The sequence below is a fragment of the Rana temporaria genome, chromosome 1, assembly GCF_905171775.1.
Source record: "Rana temporaria chromosome 1, aRanTem1.1, whole genome shotgun sequence".
Classification (NCBI taxonomy): Eukaryota; Metazoa; Chordata; class Amphibia; order Anura; family Ranidae; genus Rana; species Rana temporaria.
Window position 1 is genome coordinate 335633864 of NC_053489.1, and position 26044 is coordinate 335659907.

A 26044-nucleotide genomic window follows, 5' to 3' on the forward strand; every position below is an offset into this window, starting at 1 on the left:
GTCCATGCTCCTGCCTTGCTCCGAGCCTTCCACGCACGTTTCCCTCAGAAACCGTTTTTTGCACCGCGGAGGAGGGGCCCTTGAGGGGGAGGTACTGTCATGGTCTTACCTCTCTCCTGTCTCCTTCGTTTGACATGTGCTGGCGGCCATCTTGGTTTCTGGGACTCTTGTAGCCTCCCACCCTGTGGCTCCTCCTTCCCACTGGGAGGAGCTGGATGCCTGGCTCATATATAGAGGAGGTCTGTGGCTTCAGTTCCTTGCTTGGTCCTCCTGTGTTCACATGCTTCTAAGACTGCTGCTGCTTCTGGTTCCGATCCTGGCTTCGTCTGACTTCCCTGCTGGTTCCTGATCCTGGCTTCGTCCGACTACCCTTCTGGTTCCTGACCTCTGGCTTCGCAAGACTCTGTTTGACCATCCGTTTGGACTTTTGCTTTACAGCTTGATTTTCAATAAAGCCTTCTTATTTTCACTTATCTCTTGTTGTACGTCTGGTTCATGGTTCCGTAACATTTTGTGCCCCTGTTGTCTTCCACACTTCCTGCCAAGTTTGAAAGAATAAAGGCCTAATTTAATGTGCAGCAGTCGTATGGTGATACTACAGATGCACTGGTAATTAGTGTGCCACCGCCCCGATAATGTAGAATTTAAACTAAGGACTAGTAGGTTGGGCTTTAAAAGGCACACGGTACAAAATGGTATGAAAAACTAGAAAAGGTTTTTATTCTTGATATAGAAATATCATAAAAGCAGTTATAGATATAAAATCACAAATGAAATTAGATTAATAACTGGTTCCACACACAATGTTCACATTCATTGTATAGTTCTAACATAAAAAGCTTCAAACAATAAAACAAAATCACGAGTAAGGTTATATCACAAGTGACCAGGTGGTTTATCCAGAGGAACAGGAGGGCTTGCTCGACATGTTGCGCGCTTTTGGGGTTAGCGCTTCCTCAGGAGCATAGATATCTCATTTAAAAAATAACCCGTGTTGGTGATAATCAACGAACGGTCAAGTATTGGCCTAAAGTTGGTTATGATCCACAAAGGGAAAGTACTTCAACCAATTAGGAAAGTGAAATCATAGATTAAAAAATAAAGTTGCATAACATGGTATGGCAGTAGATTGCTGGTAAGCAATAGACAGAGTACCTAATCCAGGGATGTATTCACACAGAGAGATATATACACAAGGTAATCAGCCAGGCACGGCTAAGCAGATGGGTAGATCTGCCTTGATGATTGCCAAACTAGGTAACTGCAGTCCATAACATGGAGAGGTTAACAAATGTTGGCAATGAAAGTCCTTAATGATTCACTCCAGTGTATAGCTCTGTGTATCCCTGGTATTAGGTGGTACCAGTTTGGCAATCATCAAGGCAGATCTACCCATCTGCTTAGCCGTGCCTGGCTGCCTTAGCCTGTCGAGCAAGCCCTCCTGTTCCTCTGGATAAACCACCTGGTCACTTGTGATATAACCTAACTCATGATTTTGTCTTATTGTTTGAAGCTTTTTATGTTAGAACTATACAATGAATGTGAACCTTGTGTGTGGAACCAGTTATTAATCGAATTTCATTTGTGATTTTATATCTATAACTGCTTTTATGATATTTCTATATCAAGAATAAAAACCTTTTCTAGTTTTTCATACCATTTTGTACCGTGTGCCTTTAAAGCCCAACCTACTAGTCCTTAGTTTAAATTCTTCCTGCCAAGTTGACAACATTATTATTAGGACAGGGTGATTTACCCAATTTCTTCCTACTCACTTTTGTCATTGGGACAGAAAGGGATGGGAACTGGAGGTGGGGGGAAATCTTTTAATGTTGGCACCTGTTATAGTGACAACAATTTAGGGACCTTTGTCAACTGTCTTCGGCTGTCAAATGCAGGGTGCTTTTGATATCACTTTGAGATGTGTAGCATCCTCCTTTAGTTAGTCTATTAGGTTAAATTTCATTTTTGCCTTTACTGTAGTCAGTGGAGCAGTAATCTATTGTTTTATCCTGGTCAGATTTTCCCAGCTAGGTGTTCGATTTATCTAACCTGCTTCTGAGAGAAGCTTCCAGAATATGACAGGAAGTGTCAAATTCCCAGAAGAAATATTTATCTAGTCTCAGCCAATCCCTGGAAGGAGGTGGCTGGGGGAGGGTGTTAAATGTTTGGGAGGTCTTTCCAGAGAGTTTTATTTCCTCTCCAGGGTGGGTTCCAGTTCTCTTGGGGCTGCTGCCCCTGGGAGATAGTTAGTGAGACAAGAACACAGTCTGGACCTTAGCAGGTGCTGAGCGGCAGGTCTGGAGAAGATTAGTAATAGATTTTTTTTCTGGAGGGCACTGTCCTGAAGTCCTGGTCTGCAGAAGTATCTTTCGTCTCCCTCACCGAGGATCTACCTGAGGAAAATGGGTGGCAGACATCTTCTATGACATTGTGAATAAGATCTGTGTTTGGGACTATAGTGTATGCCTGCAGCTATAAGGATTTGTGCTGGAAAATTGCCCTTTTATTGATTATTTTGGAGAATCCTGTGAACACTTGCATTTCCTCTACATTTTCAAATTACTCAGCAATCATTTCTAAAACGACACCCCCACTGGGGGTGAGTACTACAGATGCTTTGGAGATCATTCAGAGTCAACTGACAGGTGCAGTTGACCTCCTTCTGACCTGCTACCATCCAATTCTTGCATTCTTCGAGTCTTGCATGAAAAGAAAAGCCATTCTGAAGCAAAACACAAGCCCATCACTAGTCCTAAGGGGATCTTCTCTCATTTTGGAAGGATTCCCTTTGACTTGAAGTTGTGTCTTCAAGACAGGAAGTGAAAGTAAAGCCTTCAAAAAAAAAATCTGAAAAGGGTTTTAATCATTCTCTACTCTATATACAAAAGAACTATAGATACACCAAGTACTGTTACATATTTAATATATTATAATAATATCTTTGCCTTTCCAAAGTAAGATGTACACTCACAGGTCACTTTTTTTTTTTTTTTTTTGGTACACCTGCTCAATTGCTAGGTAATACAAATTTCTAATCAGCCAGTCACATAGCAGCAATGCAATGCATTTAGGCATCTATGCAGACGTGGTGAAGACAACTTGATGAATTTAAAGCAGAACATCAGAATGTCATGGGGAAGAAAGGGGATTTTAGTGACTTTGAACATGGTGGCATGGTTGTTGGTGCAAGACAGGCTGGTCTGGGCATTTAAAAGACTGCTGATCTACTTGGATTTTCATGCACAACCTTCTCTCGGGTTTATAAAGAATGGTCCAAAAAAGGGAAAAGGGAAAATATTCAGTGTGCAGGAGTTGTTCAGGTCAGAGTATGGGCATACTGATTCGAGATGATAAAAAGGTAACGCTTACAACCAATGTATGCAGAATACCATCTCTGAATGCACAACACATCGAGCCAGCAGCTGGGCTACAGCAGCAGAAGACCACACCAGGTGCCACTCCAGTCAGCCAAGAACAGGAAACTGAGGCTACAATTTGCATAGGTTTACCAAAATTAAACAATAGAAGATTGGAAAAGCCTTGGTCTGATGAGTCTCGATTTCAGCTTTGGCATTCAGATGGTAGGGTTAGAATTGGTGTAAACAACATGAAAGCATGAATCCATCCTGCCTTGTATAAACAGTTCAGGTTGATGGTGAATTGGTGCGAGAGATAATTTCTTGGCACACTTTGGGCCCCTTAGTACCAACGGAGTATAATTTAAACGCCACGGCCTACCTGAGTATTGTTGCTGACCATGTCCATCCCTTTATAACTACATTGTACCCACCTTCTGATGGGTCCTTCTAGCAGGATAATGAACCATGTCACAAAGATCAAATCATCTCCCCACTGGTTTCTAGAACATGACAACGAGGTCACTGTACTCCAAAGGCCTCCAGAGTAACCAGATCTCAATCCAATAGAGCACCTTTGGGATGTGGAGGAAGATGTGCATTACAGATGTGCAGCCAACAAATCTGCAGCAACTGCGTGAGGTTATATCAATATGGACCAAAATCTCTGAAGAATGTTTTTAAAACACCTTGTTGAATCTATGCCATGAAGAATTAAGGCAGTTCTGAAGGCAAAAAGAGACCAACCCGGTACTAGCAAGGTGTACCTAATAAAGTGGCAAGTGAGTGTATGTCACCTTCAGAGCTTAAGTGGCTGTGAATACGGTCTGTAATGTCACTTTACTCTTTCATATACACTGAAGTGTTTTTCTTTAGCAATTAACTTTAATATGGAATCACAAAAAGAAAATTTCATGAAAAATCAAACTGCTTTTGAGGCTTTGCATATTCATGATTTACATGTGGTTTAAAATAAAAACTGTATGCATGAATTTTAGCCTACTATAATTATTTTAACAATAATTTTAAACAACCGGGCATATTGTCTTATTCACTTACAGATGAATCCTCGGAGCAGGAAGCAATTACGTAGTCATCAAAAGGGTTCCACTTGATGTCCAGCACATTCCCTCTGTGACCACAAACTTTGGGATAATGAGAATCAAGTTTTCCTGACTGCAATCAAAATATTATTCAGAGTTAGCTCATGTCACATTTTTATATTAGTTGTTTATAGACTATACAGTGCCCTTTATAAGTCTTGGTGTAAAGTGCAACTCCAGACAAAAAAAAATAAGTTTACAGCGTGGGGGAGAGGTTAGACCAGTCTTTCTCAACCTTTTTAATACACTGAAATCCTTAAAATAAATATAATAATAATATATATATAATAATATAAATATAATAATATTTCTTACAATTACTAAATCTACAGCCAACGGTACATGTGTGATGGTCACTGGGAAGAATCTCCTGAGAGGAGAGCATTGGGGCAGATCCACAGATCTGCACCCGCGCAGCGTATCAGAGATACGCTACGCCGCCGTAACTTTTCCGGGTTTGGTTCGAATCCTGAAAGATTGCGCACTGAAAGTTACGGCGGCGTAGTCTATCTCTGGCGGCGTAACGGTAATTCAAATCGGCGATTATGGGGCGTGTTTCATTTAAATGAAGCGCGTCCCCGAGCCGAATGAACTGCGCATGCCCCGTTTCTAAATTTCCCGCCGTGCATTGCGCTAAATGACGTCGCAACGACGTAATTTTTTTTAACTTAGACATGAATTACGTCCATCCCGATTCACGAACGACTTACGCAAAAAAAAAAAAATTCAAAATAAACACGGGAACGACGGCCATACTTAACATGGCAGGTCTAACTATACGCAACGAAATACCAGCTTTAACTATACGCCGGAAAAAGCCAACTAGAGACGCCGTAAAAAAATGCGCCGGCCACTCGTACGTTCGTGGATCGAAGGAAATAGCCAATTTGCATACCCGACGCGGAAAACGACGTGAACGCCACCCAGCGGACGCCAAAGTATTGCATCTTAGATCCGAAGGCGTACGAGGACGGATACCTGTCGGATCCAACCCAGATGCCGTCGTATCTTGGTTTGAGGATTCAAACCAAGATACGACGCGGGTAATTTGAAAGTACGCCGGCGTATCAGTAGATACGCCGGCGTACTCGCTCTGTGGATACGCCCCATTGTTCGTAATAAATTATCTGAGAGAGAAAAATTGTTCATTGCTCAAAGAACCCTCGAGTTCCACTGAAGGCTGCGTTAGGCCCTTAGTCTGTTTTACTGCTATGTTAACATTGGAGAAATTGAATCTTCTATTTTTATTGGTTACCACTGTCACAGAGAAAGGAAGGGAGACATCTAAAATGTTAGAGTTTTCCCCCCAGAACAAATGATCAAAGTAAATCTTCCAATGGGGACACCTGTTCTGGGGACAACTGTATAAGGTGGGAATTCCTTTCACATTGGAAAATTTACTTCAACTTTCTGCTGGGTCTCTGGGACAGACAGTGAAAAGTAATTTTCCCAATGGTACACATACAGCAAAAAACAAATCCAAAAGAAAAAAACAAAACAAACATACATACATACACTTTACCCGCTTGCCAACCACCTAACTTAGGTTTAGGGCGACAGTGCATACGTGATCCGCATGCCCGCCAGCCCTGCTGTGCTGCGATTCGTTACAGCACAAGCCGATGAGCAGGTCTAAGCCAATGATTGGCCATCGGGACCGGCTGATCGGCTCAGTGTTTCACGGAACAGAGCTTTGTGATTGTCAATACGCAGCACAGCTAAGCAGTAAAAAACAAAAACAAGATACTTTGTAAAAGCAGCACATATTACAAACTGCAAGGCACACAAATAACCTCTTGATTGCCCCTAGATGTTAACCCCTTCTCAGCCAGTGTCATTTGTATAGTGATCGTATTAGCACTGTTCACTGTATTAGTGTCACTATTGAGGTCAATTAGTGTACCCCTCAGCCAGCATCAGCTAGTGTCAGATTGGCTGCTATAAGTCACTGATTGCTGCCATTACTAGTATAAAAAAAAAATTCTAGTATATATACACACACACACACCATAGATCAGGGTCGGGAACCCGCAGCCCATGGGCCACACCCAGCTGACACTGCTAGATGTCTGGCTCGTCAGTGTCTGATTAATTCACAGGCTCCCGGCCCGCAGACATTTTTTCAATGAAGAGGACAGCGGAGAGCAGCGGTATCACAGGGCTGGGAAGGGGGGCGGGAACCGATGGAGTTAACTTTTTACATTACACAGCAGGTGATTGGTTGCCGGCAATCCAAGCAACCAATCACCAGCCTGTTAATGTGAAAAGTTAGCCAGCAGTTCCCACCCCCATTCAGCCCTGTGATATCGATCTCTGCTCTGCTCGCTGTACACCTGTGTAGGTAGGAGCGTTCTACCTATACAGTGTGCGCAGGGTGGAGGGGGGCAGAGGACACTATGGGGGGGGTGGGAGACAGAGGACACTATGGGGGGGGTGGGAGACAGAGGACACTATGGGGGGGGGGGAGACAGAGGACACTATGGGGGGGGGTGGGAGACAGAGGACACTATGGGGGGGGGGGGGAGACAGAGGACACTATGGGGGGGGTGGGAGACAGAGGCCACTATGGGGGGGGTGGGAGACAGAGGACACTATGGGGGGGGGGGGGAGACAGAAAACACTATGGGGGGGGTGGGAGACAGAAAACACTATGGGGGGTGGGAGACAGAAAACACTATGGGGGGGTGGGAGACAGAAAACACTATGGGGGGGTGGGAGACAGAAAACACTATGGGGGTGGGAGACAGAAAACACTATGGGGGGTGGGAGACAGAGGACACTATGGGGGGTGGGAGACAGAGGACACTATGGGGGGACAGGGACCCCATCTCCAGACCATGCTGGTTGGCATCAGCCACCCTTGGGTGCCAGGATGGGGGACGGGGCAGTAAGATCTAAATCCCCAGCCACATGCTTCCTCAGGGTGAACTGGCTTTGTATTAGTGACACACCTTAAAGTGAGGTAAACTTTTACTGTTGTCACCATGTTAGGATTATTATTATTTTCATTTTTTAGCAGGTGAATATGGGCCTCCATGCATTCACATACATTGAATCCAGCCCTTAAGTGGAAAAAGGTTGCTGAACCCTGCCATAGATTGTAGATGCTATAACTTTCTGCAAACCAAATATACTTATAGTGAATTTTTAGTACAAAAAATTGTAGCGCTGTTTCATAAAACAGTACTAGTAAGGGATCCCATTGAGAAAGTCTATACCGACGAAACATGTCTGGGCGGGGCCTACATGGCAAAATTTTGTGATCCCTATACGTATTATCACCGCCGAGGGAGGTAGCTGTTCCGGCTGGGGAAGTGAGCGAGCAAGTGGAGGGTGAGATCTGCTGGGTGTTCTGTGTCCGCCGTGACCGCAATAACTTAACCTCTTACTGCAAGTCTCCTTCATTAGAGAACTTTTTTGATTGAAGTGTTTGTGTGAATTTTATAATATGCGAGTACAATGAGTGAGGATTTGCGAGTACTTTTTAATAAATTGGTTTTACATACTTCATCATTGGAAGCATTTTATTTATTTTTTCATGTGGATTTGATTGATTTGTGATCACCGTTGGAATTGTCCATCAACCCAGGTGGGTTATCAAGCTATTGTGCCAAACATGTGAATGTGAGACATATTGATTTGGTGAGTTTTTTTCCTTTGCGAGTGGATTCAAAGCACATAAGGTGTGGTGGAAAGTTTGTATCAAGATTTCTTCAAGAAAGATACTATTCATTAATCAATCACTGCTTAATCACTTGAAGATTGGTGCGATTTATGGACACCTTTATATGAATTTATTTTCTTTTCAACTTTCTTTATATGTTTATGGATCATTCACATGCACTATAAATTCACTTTCACTTATTCATTTTTATGTGCTAATTTGTATGTGTATATGTTATTTTAATATAATCACTTTACTAGTACTGTTTTATGAAACAGAGCGCTACCATGTTTTTCACTAGTAATTCACTATATACACATTTCTATTTAAGTAGCAGCTGTAGGTAATCAAGTTTATCCTGTGCGCAGTGGTGGTTTAGAAAGTTACTAGGGGGCGTTAATTAGCTTTGTTTACCAGCGTTTAAACCAAATATACTGTATAGATTTTTATTTTATTTTTACCAAAGACATGTAGCAGAATCCATTTTTTTATTGGATTGCTTTATAGCAGAATGTAAAAAATAGTTTTTTTTCCCCAAAATGTTCTGTGTTTAATTTATACAATAATAATAAAAGAAAAAAAAACATTGGCAATCAAATACCACCAAAAGAAAGCTATTTGTGTGAAAAAAAATAATATATATATAAAATTTAATTTGAGTACAGTGTTGCATGAACACACAATTGCCAGTTAAAGAAGCGCAGTGCCGAATAGCAAAAAACGGCCTGGTCATGAAGGGGGTAAAGAGGAGGGCAAGTAGTAATGATTTTCACATTGAGAGATGCAGTAATTGAGTAATAAAGCCTTCCTGTTTACAAGGAAATATATGAAGCTTGCAGATTTGTAAAACAAAGGCATCAAGGGCGCAGCATGTCGACACCATCGTTATGCCTGCAATGATTTTGATGTGCATTCAAGGCCAATGAATCAGAGTTATGCTCTTTCATAACAGAGCATGCAGAAATCTAACATGCTTCGAAAGAAAAAGGAGGATACATCAGCTAGTTTTTCTAAAATGAAAACATTTTTAACCAAAATTGCCATCCAGCTGCCAATACCACACTTCTTTTTCTACTTATACTGCAGATTTAGACAATTATTATTATTAAGAGACACTAGTTTAAAAAAGGTATTACAGACTGTAATTGAGCCTGTCCTTGCTTGGCAAATGTAACTTGGTGTGCAAGGAGGGAAGTTGCAAAAGCAGAACATAAAGTCCTGATTTTATTTAATTCAGACTTTTGTAGCATAAAAACCCAACGTGTTTTAGGGATCCAAATGGTCCCCCATTACTGGGGTTTCATCAACACAGACAACAGAGATTATAGAACAGGATCCTATTCTATGATCTCAGCTGTTGCTTTTTCCCTTGTGCACAAATTACTTACACATTTTTTTGCCAACCTGCCATCACAACTCCTGAGAGATCTGCTTAGGGATAACCAAGCAAGCCCTCCTCACTCCCTAAAGCTTCATACATACCACTAGTTTTCTTTTCGTTCAACCCAGAGTTGATTAAAAAAACTGACAGCTCAGGTGAGGTCTGCTGTTCTAATAATCTAATGTTAGTACAGCGATCTCCCCTGCTGTGCTATTGTGTTCTGACATGGCAAAATTGTGTTTAAAAATGGCAGATTGGTAGGATAATGTCAGAGTCGGTCCCAAAAGCCTCGTACATACGACAAGTTTTGGCAGGAAAACTGCCATGAGAGCCTTTGGCCGGGAATCCCGGCCATGTGTATGCCTTATCGCAGTTTTCCCGACAGAAAAACGGGCAAAAAAAAAAGAGACCCAGTGAAGGAGCTATGATCACTGACAATATGTCAATATGAGAATATCTACTGTGTGTTTAAAAGAGAAGAATAGCTTAAAAATAGATATAAAAAAGCAGTCATACTCACCTTGATGGCTGCAGCACCGATCTCAGCTGCAGCTTTCCCTCACCGCCTCTAAGATCAGGAACTGAGCAATTAAATACAGCTGATCACTCAGTTCTCAGTCTTCAGCCTGTAGGGAGCTGGTGACTTTCAGTCACTGGCTCTTTGCTCTGCCCCTCCAGCGCTCACTGGAGCACTGAGCTGTGGAGAGAGTGGAGATGGAAGCGGCTGAGAGTCTGAGCAAGCTGCTGGTCTAGGCATTTGGGTGGATACTGACCTTAAAGCGGAGTTCCGGCCACAATTTCACTTTTTAAATATAAATACCCCTGTAATACACAAGCTTAATGTATTGTAGTAAAGTTAGTCTGTAAACTAAGGTCCGTTTTGTTAGGTTGTTACAGCATTTAGACACTTTATAAAATATAAATTGACTGGGGCCATCTTAAGTGTAGGCATCATGAAGCCAGACTGTATGACTTCCTGGATTTCAGCCTTGCAGATCTAGCACATGCTCAGTGCTGCACAAGCAGTGTCAGATTAGGTTTCAGGACCTGTGCTGTCCAAGTCACATGATTCTTTGAGACTGGGGAATGCACAGACTCCTGGAAAGTTACACCCACTACATTCCCAGGAGTCTGTGCTGTGTAGGTTAGGAAGCATTAAGCACCTAGGTGCAGGAAGTTGGAAGATTAACTATTCTACCTAGCAACAACACTTTGAAGGCATCTAAAAAAAAAAAAAAATTCGTAAAGGACTAATGACATTTTTTTTTTAAATTACTGATGTAATGTTATATTTATGGGTGGAACTCCACTTTAATGTAAGATATTTTCAGAGCCTGGACTGGTATATCGTATGAGAAGGGGGAGCCGAGTGCAGAAGCGCTGTGAGCTAGATATGAAGTGCCCACAGCGCTGATCTGTGCCCAGCCATGGCTCATCCATCCATGCTCCATCCATGGCTTATGCATCCTCCATCCATCCATGCTCCATGCGTGCTTAATTCATGGCTCATGCTTCCATCAATGCTTCATGCGTGCTCCATCCATGGCTTATCCATCCATCCTCCATGCATGCTCCATCTATGGCTCATCCATCATCCATGCTCCATCCATGGCTCATCCATCCACATTCATAACTCATCCACGGCTCATCCATCCCCATCCATGGCTCATTCATGCTCATGTGTGCCACATCAGTGATCATCTGTACCACATCAGTGATCATCCGTGCCTCCTCCACGGCACATCAGTGCTCATCTGTGCCACATCAATGCCATAGCAGTGCTCCTCCGTGTCGCATCAGTACACATCAGTGCTCATCCATGTCACATCAGTGCTCATTCGTGCCTCATCCACGCCACATTAGTGCTCATCCGTGCCACATCCATGCCACATTAGTTCTCACCTGTAACAGAATGGCCCGTGACATCCAGAGACCTTTGAAGGATGGGGGGTACTCCTGTGCCAGCGTCACTAATGACTCTTGGGTCTAGGGTCATCCTGTGCCCCTTTTGGGCATAGGGTGACTGAGAAATATTAATTATAAACTACATGAGATGGGACATTACTGATAATTCATGTTTTGCAGGATATCTTGGAATATTACAAGTTGTTAAAGTCTGACTCCAAATGGAGCGTTTTCATTCAATGGGGGGACACATGCTTTTGAGGTGTTAATTGCGTCTGCTCTTAGACATTCCATTGTGTGATGCTAATACTGTTTGTGTCCACTGTACTAATTAAGTCTGAAAGGTCAGATTTCTCCTTTCAGGGGTAGGGAATTAGCATGTCAATTATGTTTAGTAAAGGAATGTGTTTTGTGTAACAGGTGAGGGGAACTTGTCGGAGGATGTCTGGGGGATAATTAACTCACCTGAATGTCATTATCTAAAAGAATGCGATTGAAGCCCCATTGTGTGATGTGTGGGTGGAGTGTGTCTTTGTTCCTTTGATTACTGTAACATATTTGTACTGTATATAAGAAAGCTAAGGAACCATTAAAAGTGTTCATACATTTTGAAACCAGTAACAGAGCTTGTCGGTCTCATTATTCTGGGGAATGGAATGGATCAGGTTGTGTCTGATGTCTGTCGGATAAGCTGTCGTGGTTGGTGGAATGGGAATATCATAAACGGTGGTGACCGTTACATCACCCATGCCACATCAGTACTCATCTGTGCCACATCAGTACTCATCCGTGCCACTAGTGTGCCTATCAGTGCCTTACAAAAGTGTAATAGGTAGTCAAATTAGATTTGAAAAGTATGCCCTTAGAACTCTCTGCATGTTGGGCCACTGTATGTGGCCAGGCTGTGGAAAAGTCTCACACATGTGGTAACGCCATACTCAGGAGGAGCAGCAGAATATATTTTGGGGTGTAATTTTTGCTATGTACATGCTATGTGTTGGAAATATCTTATACAGTAAATGGACAACTTTGTGTAAAAAAAAATGCTTTCATTTTCTTTCCACATTTTCCAAAAACTTGAAATGTTCAAAAGACTCATAATGCCTCATATTATACGTTGGGGTGTTTAGTTTCCAAAATGGGGTAATTTTTTGGGGTGTTTCCATTGTCCTGGTGCAACAGGAGCTTCAAAAGTGTAAGTCAAGAATTTATGTGTGCAATTTATGCCCTAGAACGCCTGGCAGTGCTCCTTGCATGTTGGGCCTCTGTATGTGGCCAGGCTGTGTAAAAAATGTCTCACATGTGGTATTTCCATACTTGAGAGGACTAGCAGAATGTGTTTTGTGGTGTAGTTTGTGGTATGCTTATGCTATGCGAGAGAAATAACTAGAGGTCGACCGATATATCAGCCGGCCGATATATCGGGCCGATATTCAGTCATTTTGGAGAAATCGGCATCGGCCGATTATTATCCAAATGTGGCCGATATTTAGCAGATCTGCATCAGCAGAGTGTGGAGAAGGAAGGAGGAACATGGGGTTCCCCCTCCCTTCTCCACACTGTCTGCAGAGCAGTGCCGTGTGTGTAAAACACTAAGGAGATAGAGAATGGAGCTGTCGGACTGATGTCAGGGTGGGCGGGACTCAGCTGTCCAACACCAGCCAATGGGATGATATCATTGGCTGATAGCTGCCCACCCCGGGTCCCACTCACCTCCAACATCACGATGAATCTGAGCTCCTCTCTCTCTGCTCTCACAGTTTCACAGCACATAATGTAGCTGATAATGTGTGAAACTCTCTCTCCATACAGTTTCACATGGTGCTGCAAAGAGAGAGGAGCTCAGATTCATCGTGATATTGAAGGTGGGCGGGACCCGGGGGGGGGGCGGGACAGCTATCCAGCCAATGATCTCATCCCATTGGCTGGTATTGGACAGCCGGGTCCCGCCCACCTTCAACATCACAATGAATCTGAGCTCCTCTCTCTGCAGCACCATGTGAAACTGTATAGAGAGAGTTTCACACATTATCAGCTACATTATGTGCTGTGAAACCTGCCAGTGCCATCTGCTAATGCCAACCAGCCAGTGCCATCCAGTGCCACCTGCCAATGCCATCCAGTGCCACCTGCCAATGCCATGCCAACTAGTGCCACCTGCCAATGCCAACTAGTGCCACCTGCCAATGCCACCTGCCAGTGGCAACGCCATCCAGTGCCACCTGCCAATACCATCCAGTGCCACCTGCCAATGCCATCTAGTGCCACCTGGCAGTGCCAATGCCATCCAGTGCCACCTGCCAATGCCATCCAGTGCCACCTGCCAATGCCATCCAGTGCCATCTAGTGCCAGCTGCCAGTGCCAACTAGTGCCATCCAGTGCCAGCTGCCAGTGCCAACTAGTGCCATCCAGTGCCACCTGCCAGCGCCAACTAGTGCCATCCAGTGCCACCTGCCAAGGCCATCCAGTGCCACCTGCCAGTGCCAACTAGTGCCATCCAGTGCCACCTGCCAAGGCCATCCAGTGCCACCTGCCAGTGCTAACTATTGCCATCCAGTTTTACCTGCCAATTAGTGCCATCTGCCAGTGCCAACCAGTGCCATCTGCCAGTGCTAACTATTGCCAATTAGTGCCACCTGCCAGTACCAACCAGTTTCACCTGCCAATGCCATCCAGTGCCACATGCCAATTAGTGCCACCTGCCAGTGCCAATTAGTGCCACCTGCCAGTGCCAATTAGTTCCACCTGCCAGTGTCACCTTAGTGCCACGTGCCAACCAGTGCCACCTGCCAGTGCCATCTGCTATTGCCAATTGGTTCCATCCAGTGCAACCTGCCAGTGCCAATTAGCGCCACCTGCCAAAAAATAAAAATCGGCCTAAAATATCGGCCGCAAAAATCGGCCGCAAAAATCAGCATCATATATCGGCCATCGGCCGCCCCAAATTCTAAATATCGGCATCGGTATCGGCCAGAGAAAAACCCATATCGGTCGACCTCTAGAAATAACCCATTGATATGACAATTTTGTAAAAAAATAAAAATTCTTCATATTGCAAAATTACACCTTCAAAAAAAACTCGCCATGCCTCTTACTAAATACCTTGGACTGTACTTCTAAAAAGGCATCATTTGGGGGGTATTTGAACTTTCCTGGCTTGTTAGAGTCTCAAGAAATGAGATAGGCCATCAGTACATCAGGTGTGATCAATGTTCAGTGCTTGGCACCATAGCTTGTAGACTCAATAACTTTCACAAAAAAAAATAAAAATCATTTACACGGATTTGGGTTATGTTTACCAAAGATTTATGAAGGTAAAATTACTAAAATGTCCTACATTTTATAACAAACACGAACAAAAATGCATATTTTTAAAAAAAAAATCTGTATTTTTTTATTTATAGGAGCAGAAAAAAAAAAAAAAAAAACAGGAGGTGACAAAATACCAGCAAAAGAAAGCTCTATTTGTGTGGGGGGGGGAGACAAAAATGTTCATATGGCTACAGTGAGTAATTGTACATGAGTAATTGTCATTCTAAATGTGAGAGTGCTGAAAGCTGAAAATTGGTCTGGTTAGGAAGGGGGTTCAAGTGCCCAGTGGGCAAGTGGTTAAAGTGAACTTCAGGTTTCTTCAGAAAAGCAGTTAAGGTTATTCTGGTAAATATGTGGTAAAAGGCATAGAGCTGCTGGCTAGAAAAACTAAAGAGATTTTCATGTTTTTTTCCCCCATGTAAATATGGAATATTGCTGCTAAAGCACAGTGGCTGGGCAATGTACTAAGCAGTACTTGCATTTAGAGAAATGAATGCAGAATTCCTGTGCTCAGAACATATTCTCCTGAATAGGTTTAGCCCTCAATGTTAGTATTGCTTGGTACAGAGTCCAGCCATTGCATAGTTCAGCTTGTGCTATTTTAGCATACTGCAAAGAGGAATGATAATGACCAAAGAACCCACTGTAGAAAATAGGATTTCAGTTCCTTATTATTGGACTTTGATTTATTGTCACTGAGAGACAAAAATACATTGAACAGTACAGTATACATCCCAGATAATTGCAGTAGCAATGGTATAAAGTCATAGTTAACATTTATAACAGATGAGTTTTAGACTATGCAATCAAAATGCATCTGTCATAAAAAATGTTTTCTAAAAACATGCAGCTGTGTCGTTTTAAACACATTTATCAGATTGGTGGGCACCTTTCAAATGAAAGCCATACAACTACGGAAGTGTTATTTTTGGTTTTAGCTTCCTCTGTCTTTTACAGTTAATGAAATCAGTACATCAAAAGCTTAAAAGCACATATGTTAACTAGCATAGACTGCAGCTCCTGGATAAGTTCTATCACTGATCTAAGGCAAATAAAAGTGGGAATAGTTAAATTGGGTTGGAAAGAGAATCCATTGTTCGAGAACGGAGGGAAGATTTTTTTTTTTATTTTGCTGGGTTACAAATAGTTAAAGTGATAATAAACCCTTACATAAGCCGACTGAAGTGACTAGCCTCAAGTGATGCACAGTGATGAAACAAATAAGCTGTACCCATTTACCTGCAGCACTCTCTCCTCCAAGGCCTTTCAAAGTACACAGAGCAAATAATGTTTCTGAGCTTCCAGGAGGCAGGGTGTGGTAATCTGACATCACACACTGCACAGCACATAGCTGAGTGCAATCTGATGTCTGAGTGGAGGGAATGAACACACCCCCTTTACCCTGTCTCACTGGTAAACACGTGCAAGGCTGTCATCCACCTGCTGTATGCTATAGAGGAGGGCAGAGACATCACCATAGATTGCCTGGTGTTAGAAAATTGTCAGAAGTGATAGATGCAGATTGAAGGAAGGATAGATCAGCCAGAATACACATTAGGTGCTATGGGCCAGATTCACAAATGATATACGACGGCGTTTCTCCTGATACGCCGTCGTATCAATGTTTCCATCTATGCGACTGATTCATAGAATCAGTTACGCATAGATATCCCTAAGATCCGACAGGTGTAATTGTTTTACACTGTCGGATCTTAGGATGCAGTACCGCGGCCGCCGCTGGGGGGAGTTCGCGTCGTAAACCAGCGTCAGGTATGCAAATTAGGAGTTACGGCGGATCCACAACGGTTTTTCGCGTTCGCTACGTCGCTAGTCTAGTTTCCCGTCGCAAAGTTACACTTTTTTTTGGTGCCTTAACTTTAGTCAGCAAGTGTATTGCTGTCTAAAGTATGGCCGTCGTTCCCGCATCGAAATTTAAAAATCAACGTCGTTTGCGTAAGCCGTCCGGGAATACAGAAGTACGCTACGCACGTCGCCGTTCAAAAAAATGACGTCACGGCGCGCAAAGCACGGTGGGAGTTAGGAAACGGAGCATGCGCAGTAGGTCCGGCGCGGGAGCGCGCCTAATTTAAATGGCACACGCCCATTTGAATTGGCCCGCCTTGCGCCGGAGGCCGCGGGCATAGTTTTCATCGCAAGTGCTTGGTGAATCAGGCACTTGCGATGAAAAATTGCGGCGGTGTAACGTATCTAGGATACGTTACGCCACCGCGATTCTACTTGAATCTGGCCCAAGGTACCGTGGCAAGTACACTTTATATGGGAGTTTACATCCACTTAAAGCCCTTTGTCATGTCCACCTCTCCTCTTCACTGTCCATTCACAGAATACTTTGTATAGCTATAGGCTATAGCCGCTAGCAGTAGCAATTGTATTTTGCCAGCCGGGAATGCCCTCTGATGGCAGAATACAATAGGGCAGCAGGGGGCATTCCACCATCAACATTGAATATGTTGGAAGGAGAGAAAATCATATGATCTACGGCCAGACTTAACAGGAATGATGGCAGCTGAGAGTGGGATCCCAGCTACGTAAAATAACAATCAGGGAAACACTGCAGGCAAAAGAACCAGGCACTGATGGTGAATTTAGGAATTAACACTTCATTTTAACAAGGAGTACACAGCAGGGGGATAGCATTCATAAATAATATTCATAAAAAGACAAATCGAATGGGTAAAACATTTTTCTTTATCGTTACATCACGGGACACAGAGCGGCATTCATTACTATATGGGTTATATGGAGTACCTTCAGGTGTAGACACTGGCAATCTTCAAACAGGAAATGCCCCTCCCTATATAACCCCCTCCCATAGGAGGAGTACCTCAGTTTTTACGCCAGTGTCTTAGGTGTTAGTCATGGTTTAGCTTGCCTCCGCATCCTTGGGATTAGGTGAGCTACCGGTTCTGTCCAAAAAAGCCTGCGCGCTAAAGTGGTCAGTAACCGGACCCCAAACCCTTGGGGTATAGCCCATAATGCTTTCTTTTTAAGAGAGCTGGACCCTGGGCCCAGAACTTAGAAAACCTTTGGGGCGCCTAATGTTTTCTGTTTGCCAGGGTGCTGTATGGGCCCAGGACAGTGGATCCTTCATGGAAGAAGAAGGTTCCCAGGGCCTGAAGGTCTAGACATCCCCACGGAGATGGGGGAAGATTGGACCTCTTGCTTGGCAAAGTCCTGCGGCATGGAGCAGGTAAGTAAGGGGAAAAAACCTGCGGGGCTTGGCTCTTAGCAAGTTTTTTCTGGGAGGTCACAGGGGACATGCCTAAGGTTATGCATTGCATCTGGCAAACCAGTCACATATCATGAAGATAGGATGGCTCTATATGTTATATTTCCCCATAAAAAGTGACCTCCCTGGTAGTGTTGCAAAAGCTGTGAGTGGGGCCTTTTATGTACAAGTGTATGTGTGTGTCAGAGAGCTATGCTTACCTGCAAGCCTCCAGGCGATGCTCTATCCAGTCCTCTCCCTCATGCCTGCAAGGCAGGCAAAACGCTGACCTCCTCGTGTGTTCCAGGCCTGCGGCTGCAGGAACAGAGAGGCCCTTCCTCCCAACCCCCCCCCCCCCGTCGGCGGGCGCGCGCGCGGTGCGCGTGCACGTGTTATAGACGCATTTGGCGCCGTTTTAGCTGGGGGGGAAGGGCGGGTCAGTGGTTTAAAGGAAGGGGCGGCCCTTCCTTAGATGCCACAGCTCATTCATTTCTCTGGCTTAAGGGAGGAAGGACTGGAGTGAAGCACGGGGCGCTGAGGACACACAGTGGCCAGAAAGAATACTACAGTCTTCAGAAGATTGTGGTTTAGCCTAGGAATAGGCTGGTTTTCTTTTCCATCTCATAGTCTTTTCTTTGGCAATACTACTCAGGGGGATAGAATGTTTTTTCTTGCCTAGATTGAAAAAAAAAAAAAAAAAAAAAAGAAGAAAAGTTTTTCTTTGAAAAAAAAAAAAAAAAAAAAGTGTCATCTGGGGTAGAGGAAACATTTTTTATTCCCCAAACAGGTGTTTGGGCATTTAACTATTATAAGTCCCAGGTACCAATAAGTAGCAGGTGTACCTCGGTATTGTACCATGGCATCAAGAGCAGAGGGTACAAAAGGTGGGGATTCCCCCGCAGAATCTGAGGTCTCGGATAGAGCTATGCCGCTGCTTTCCCCACAGGGAGCCTTTGGGCCATCGGGGTCTGGGGCTAGAGCTGACGCGAGTCAACCCAACCCTAAGGTGGTCACGGAGGAGGTGTTACTCGCCTCTTTAAATGAGATGCGGAGAAGCATGGGAGAAATGATAGCCGCAGCCATGCGGGGTAGTAAGCGGAATAGATCTCCGTCACCCGTGCGCGGACCCTCGGAAGAGGAGGTCCTTTCCTCTGGGGAATTGGACCTCTTGGACAGAGACCAAGTAGGTTCAGGGATCGAAGATCCGGATACAGAGGAGTCTGGGGCAGTCTCCCTGAGGGAGAGCTGGTGGATTCAGGGCTTGACGGACTTGGTCCATAAGGCATTCAACCTGCCTGTACCAGATCTCCAGGTATCCACGGTTTCAGCTTTGGGCTCACTGAGGGCGCCTCAAAGCAGTGCTGTGTTTCCGATCCATCCTCTATTGGAGGAAGTCTTGTTCCAAGAGTGGAACAAACCAGACAAGGTTTTCTTTCCACCTAAGAAATTTTCTGTCTTATATCCTATGGAAGAAAAGTTTTCCAAGAGATGGGCTTCTCCTGCAGTAGACGCAGCCATCTCATGTGTTAACAAATCGTTAACATGTCCTGTAGAAAACGTACAGGTTTTCAAAGATCCAGTTGATAGACGCTTGGAAGCCCTACTTAAGAACTCCTTCACTTCTGCAGGGGCAGTAGTACAGCCAGCCGTGGCTGCGATTGGAGTCGCTCAAGCTTTATCGGATCAATTTAAGCAGATGCTTGAACTTATTCCTGCCGAGCAGGCAGAAGAATTTTCGGATGTCCCTAAGGCCATATGTTTTACGGTAGACGCAATCAAGGATTCTATCCAACAAGCGTCACGTTTATCATTATCCCTTATCCATATGAGAAGACTCTTATGGTTAAAAAGCTGGGAGGCTGAGCCCCCATGCAAGAAGCTCCTGGCAGGGTTTCCCTTCCATGGAGGACGGCTCTTCGGAGAGGACTTAGATAAATACATTCAGACCATTTCAAGCGGCAAGAGTACTCTCTTGCCAACTAAGAAGAGGGTTCAGGGACCTGCGTTTAAACGACAGTCCTCCCCTGGGCAGGGGCCCTCTAATGCCAAGCAGTATCGACGGCCTCCTGCAAGAACAAACTTCGGCTTCAACAGCAGATCACGAGGACAGGCTGTTAGGGGCAAGAGGCAGTGGTTTCGCAAGCCAGCAAAACCAGCCCCCAAGTCTACCTCATGAAGGGGCGCCCCCACCCACGAAGGTGGGGGGAAGGCTGCGACTCTTTTCGGAGATTTGGGAAGCCAGCATTCCCGACGAGTGGGTACGGTCTTCCGTGGCCACAGGCTACAAGCTAGAATTCCTAAGGTTTCCTCCTCCTCATTTCCAGGAGTCGAGGATTCCAAACGATCTGGAGAAAAGAGCCGCATTAAGGTCGGCTCTAGATCATCTACTTTCCCAGGAAGTAATAGTAGAGGTACCAGTCCTGGAACAGGGGCTGGGTTTCTACTCCAACCTATTCATCATCCTAAAGCCCAATGGAGATGTCAGGCCAATTTTGGACCTAAAGATGGTAAATGCATACTTAAAAGTCCGCTCATTTCGGATGGAATCCGTGCGGTCAGCAGCTGCCACACTCCAAAAAGACGACTTCATGGCGTCCATAGACATAAAGGATGCCTACCTTCATGTTCCAATTTATCAGCCACATCAAAGATATCTACGCTTTATGGTGGCTTCGCGTCATTTCCAATTCGTGGCGCTTCCCTTCGGGTTGGCTACGGCCCCCCGGGTGTTCACGAAGGTTCTAGCTCCAATCCTAGCCAAGCTAAGGATCCAAGGGGTCACGATCCTAGCATACCTGGACGACCTCCTAGTCATAGACCACTCATCTCCCGGCTTGGAACGAGCAGTGGCCCTCACGGTCCAATACCTCGAGAGGTTCGGCTGGGTCCTAAATCAAGAAAAGTCAACATTCCAGCCCACAAGGCAGTTGGAATATCTCGGCATGAGATTAGACACGGAACAACAAGGGGTGTTCCTACCTCTGAGGAAGGTCAAAGCCATCAAGGAATTAATCCTACTGGTTCTAAGCAAGAAAGAACCGACTATTCGCCTATGTATGAGATTACTAGGCAAGATGGTGGCTACTTTCGAGGCGGTGCCATACGCCCAGAGCCACACTCGCATCCTGCAGGCAGCCATCCTGTCAGCATGGAGCAGAAGGCCACAGGCCTTGGATATCCCGTTGCCTCTCTCATCAAGAGTCCGGCAAAGTCTGTGTTGGTGGTTAGACCCTCAGAATCTACTGAAGGGAAAATCTTTCAGCCCAGTGGCTTGGAAGATAGTGACCACAGACGCCAGCCTGACGGGCTGGGGAGCGATTGTGGATGGTTCCACTCGCCAAGGTATTTGGGCAAAGCCAGAGAAGCTTTTACCCATCAACATCTTGGAGCTCAGAGCTGTTCGACTAGCCCTCAGGGCTTGGACGTCGAAATTGCAGGGGCTCCCGGTGAGAATTCAGACAATATGTATGCCACGGCAGTGGCATACATAAATCACCAAGGGGGGACCAGGAGTCAGGCCGCTCAGAGAGAAGTGAGCTTGATTCTCTTATGGGCAGAGGCTCATGTGCCCTGCATATCGGCAGTATTCATTCCCGGAGTGGACAACTTTCAGGCGGACTTCTTAAGCCGCCAGACTCTATGGCCGGGGGAATGGTCTCTGCATCCACAAGTCTTTCAAGCACTCTGCCAAAGATGGGGAGTGCCGGACGTGGATATCATGGCATCGAGACTCAACAAGAAGCTAGACAGGTTCATGTCCCGCTCAAGGGATCCGATGGCCTGCGGAACCGATGCTCTGGTTTGCCCTTGGCATCAGTTCAAGCTTCTTTATGCGTTTCCCCCGCTCCAGTTACTACCCCGCCTGCTGCGCAGGATCCGGGTGGAGCACATACCAGTTATCCTGGTAGCTCCAGCATGGCCCAGAAGGGCTTGGTACTCACTAATCCTAAGGATGGTAGTGGGAAACCCTTGGACTCTGCCTCTAAGGCCAGACCTGCTATCGCAAGGTCCGATCCTCCACCCTGCCTTACGGCATCTAAATTTGACGGCCTGGAAGCTGAATCCTTGATTCTCAGGGGTAGAGGTCTGTCTCAGAAAGTAATCTCTACCCTAATCAGAGCCAGGAAACCGGTCTCTAGGGTGATTTATCACAGGGTCTGGAAGGCCTATATAGGCTGGTGCGAGTCCAAGCTATGGCTTCCTCGCAAGTTCACCATAGATAGAGTTTTAAGTTTTCTCCAGCTAGGAGTGGATAAAGGATTGGCATTAAGCACAATCAAAGGACAGATTTCTGCCCTGTCAGTGTGGTTTCAGCGGCCACTGGCCACCCACTCGCTGGTTAAGACCTTCCTTCAAGGGGTCTTACGTATTAAACCTCCAGTTAAATCCCCGCTTTGTCCGTGGGATTTAAATCTTGTTCTGTCGAGTTACAGAAACAACCGTTTGAGCCGTTGGCTGAAGTTCCTTTGGTTCTACTGACAAGGAAGTTGGTGTTTTTGGTTGCCATAGTTTCCGCAAGAAGAGTTTCGGAACTGGCAGCCTTATCCTGTAAGGAACCATATCTTATATTTCATAAGGACAAGGTCGTTCTCCGCCCTCATCCTTCCTTCTTACCGAAGGTCATATCCAGTTTTCATTTGAACCAGGATTTGGTATTACCATCCTTCTTCCCTAAACCTACTTCCAGAAAGGAAGGGTTGCTGCATACCTTGGATATTGTCAGGGCCATGAAGGCCTATCTTAAAGCTACAGAGAAGATCCGGAAAACAGATGTGCTGTTTATTCTACCGGATGGGCCCAAGAAGGGGCAGGCAGCTGCAAAGTCCACCATTTCTAGGTGGATTAAGCAATTGATCACTCAGGCCTACGGCTTGAAAGGGTTGCCTCCTCCAGTATCATTAAGGGCTCATTCTACTAGAGCCATGGGCGCCTCCTGGGCAGCGCACCACCAGATCTCTATGGCTCAAGTTTGCAAGGCGGCAACCTGGTCTTCTGTCCACACATTTACAAAATTCTACAAGTTGGACGTAAGAAGGAATACTGATACTGCCTTCGGGCAGGCAGTGCTGCAGGCTGCAGTTTGAGACCCTCGGATTCCGGGGGCTCCTCTTTTTTTGAGTTAAATTTAAAATTTAAGATTATTTTTCTCAAATAAGTTGGATTTATTATGATTTGAGTATATCTCTAAATTAAATCCTTTTGTCTTGGAGATGTTCTCCCTCCCCTCATTGTAAGCATTGCTTTGGGACATCCCATATAGTAATGAATGCCGCTCTGTGTCCCGTGATGTAACGATAAAGAAAAAGAGATTTTTAATACAGCTTACCTGTAAAATCTTTTTCTTGGAGTACATCACGGGACACAGAGCTCCCACCCCTCTTTTGAGGACCATTTTGGGAGGCATACTGCTTGCTACAAAACTGAGGTACTCCTCCTATGGGAGGGGGTTATATAGGGAGGGGCATTTCCTGTTTGAAGATTGCCAGTGTCTACACCTGAAGGTACTCCATATAACCCATATAGTAATGAATGCCGCTCTGTGTCCCGTGATGTACTCCAAGAAAAAGATTTTACAGGTAAGCTGTATTAAAAATCTCTTTTTTAAAAAAGAATGCTTTTGGCCAGGGTAAAAGAGGGAAAGCCAAAAGATGGCCTCAGCGGAGAGTGCAAATTGTCCCCCTTTTCAGGAATCTTGTGTAAAGGGGTCCCAACCCCAGAGTAGAAACATTGTCAGTAGTTCCATCACTTATAAAAGTTTTTTTTTCTTACCTGGTGTATAGGAATTACAATAAAGGCTCCTCCACCCGCACATTCCGTCACTACAGCAATGAAAATGGGATTTGCAGCACAAAAATGGTTGTCATGTACACTTCTTGTGATAGGCACATTGTCATAACAGTTCTCTTTGTTTGCAGGCTTTCCAAATACATGGCGATACTTTGAGCTTCGATACTGAGGCTGCCATGACATCTGTGTAAAGAAAACAACAATGATTGGAGCCGTCTTAATAGCACTGACTGAACAAAGGAAAGAAAAATTTGAGTATAAATCTTCAAAACATTTTGATCTATCCCCTTTCAGGTTTTGAGATATGGGCTTTACTTGACAACTTTAATCTCATGTGTCAAACACCACTAGTTTAAGGCCTCATGCATACTGGACGTTTTTACAGCTGCTCCTAGGGGCGTCAGACTAACATGAAAAGCTGTAAAAAACGTGTCCATGCACACATAGGTTTTTTTTTTTTTAGGAGCTGCAAGTGGCATAGGTGTTTTCAAGCTGCAATACAAACACAGGGCCAGTGAGTTCTGGAGCAACAGTTGTAAAAATGTCTGACGTGGCTAAAACACGCGTTGATGCTGTATACGGCATTAAGCCACATCAAGCGTTTTTAAGCTGTAACGCAGCTAAACACACAATAACGCCAATGCAAAACGCATTTGCAGCTTGCTTTTTTTTTTTTTTAAACGCCCTGGGTGCATAAGGGCCTACACACGATCGGTTTTCCCAGCAGGAAAACTGCCAGGAGAGCTCTTGGCTGGGAAAACCGGACGTGTGTATGCTTCCTCGCAGTTTTCTCGTCAGGAAAACAGCCGGGAACCCCGGCGGAAAAATAGAGAACCTGTTCTCTATTTTCCCGTCGGGATTCCCGGCTTTTTTTTTCGCCAGATCTACTACTTACCTATGGGAAACATTGCAAGGCAGTGCTGATGGAGCATACACACGGCCGGGATTCCCGGCCAAAGCTCCATGGCAGTTTTCCTGCCGGGTTCTCGGCTGACTTTTTACCACCAAGAAAACCGAGTGTGTGTACAGGGTTTTACAGTTGTTTTTCCCCAGCAGGTCCTGGCAGGATTTAGTGATGGAACAACTAGCTATCAGACCTAACTGGATGCCTTTCAACAGAATGTTAATTTTGATGTCAAATTTTTATTTAGTTTTAGCCATAGTCTTGACTAAAATGCCATTTTAGATTTAGTCGTATTTTAGTCATCTGAATTGTTTTAGTCATATTTTAGTGGACTAAAATATTCAGTAAATTCTAGTCTACTAAAGTCTCCAGTACAGTATAGTTTACTAAAATCGTTTAGGTAAATTAGGGTTTAGGTAAATTGTAATGCATGATTTAAGCATTTCTCTAGAATTGCCAAACTCATTATATACTCCTGAAGTAAAAAAAAAAAAAAAAAAAAAAAAAAAAGGGAGTCGTTTATGGTATTAAAGTTTGAACAGCCTAAAGGCAGGAAAAGCCTAAGGCAGCCTATAGTGTGCATTTTTTTTTCCAACCAGCGGGTTGAATAAAAGAAATGGCCTTGATTCCCTCATTCACACACTGGATGTGTATGGGGAAATTACTCCCAATGATCATTGCTGCCGGCTTTAGTCGGTAGCACTGATCATTTGGAATAAACCCAACGGGCTAGCTGTACACAAGTCAACCGGCCTGCCCATACAAGGATCGGAAATTGGCAGGTTCAGCAGGGACCGGATACATGTCTATCTATGTTTGGCCCTGTCTTTTAAGACTGGACACAAATTCATCAAGATCCACCATCTAGGTGGATAGAGGAATCCTCCCCACTGAGCGATCATTAGATTGACCTCTGTTGAACAAAAGCAGCCACATATGGACGGAAAATTCAATCCATCTATGGCCAACTTAGACACATTAGAAGACATTTTGCGATTTCTTAGTAAACAGTAGTTGAAATACATTTATAAATATACAGTATAAACTCATTCTCTTAAAGGAAAGCATGCATGTATGTATGTATGATCACCTATTAATAGCAAATATTATAGATTATGTAAGGCAGAAGTTCGCACACACGCTACACATATTATTCAATTAACCTCTGTCGATCTCCCTGAGGGCAAGCAGCATAGCTTAATAATTCTTCCCGTCCTTCCTCATTACTACAGTGGGACTAGAAGATGTATTCCTATGGTAACTGCCATATAAATGTTATGGTGCAATCAAACCTTTACTCCCAAAAGAATTCATGCTATTTTTACTACTAATTATGTGCTTACTGGATCAAGAGTAGGAATTACCATCATTGTACTCATTAACCATACAAGTCTGATTA

The 26044-nt window shown here is 44.4% G+C and overlaps 1 protein-coding gene across 1 annotated transcript in view; it reads right to left on the reverse strand.

Annotated features, from left to right (window-relative positions):
* CORO2A (coronin 2A) overlaps positions 1-26044 on the reverse strand; it is a 145359-nt gene that overhangs the window by 53844 nt on the left and 65471 nt on the right. The window contains 2 exon segments of the mRNA XM_040361132.1: positions 4419-4535; positions 23724-23924. Of these exon segments, the coding sequence (XP_040217066.1) occupies positions 4419-4535; positions 23724-23924 (318 nt within the window).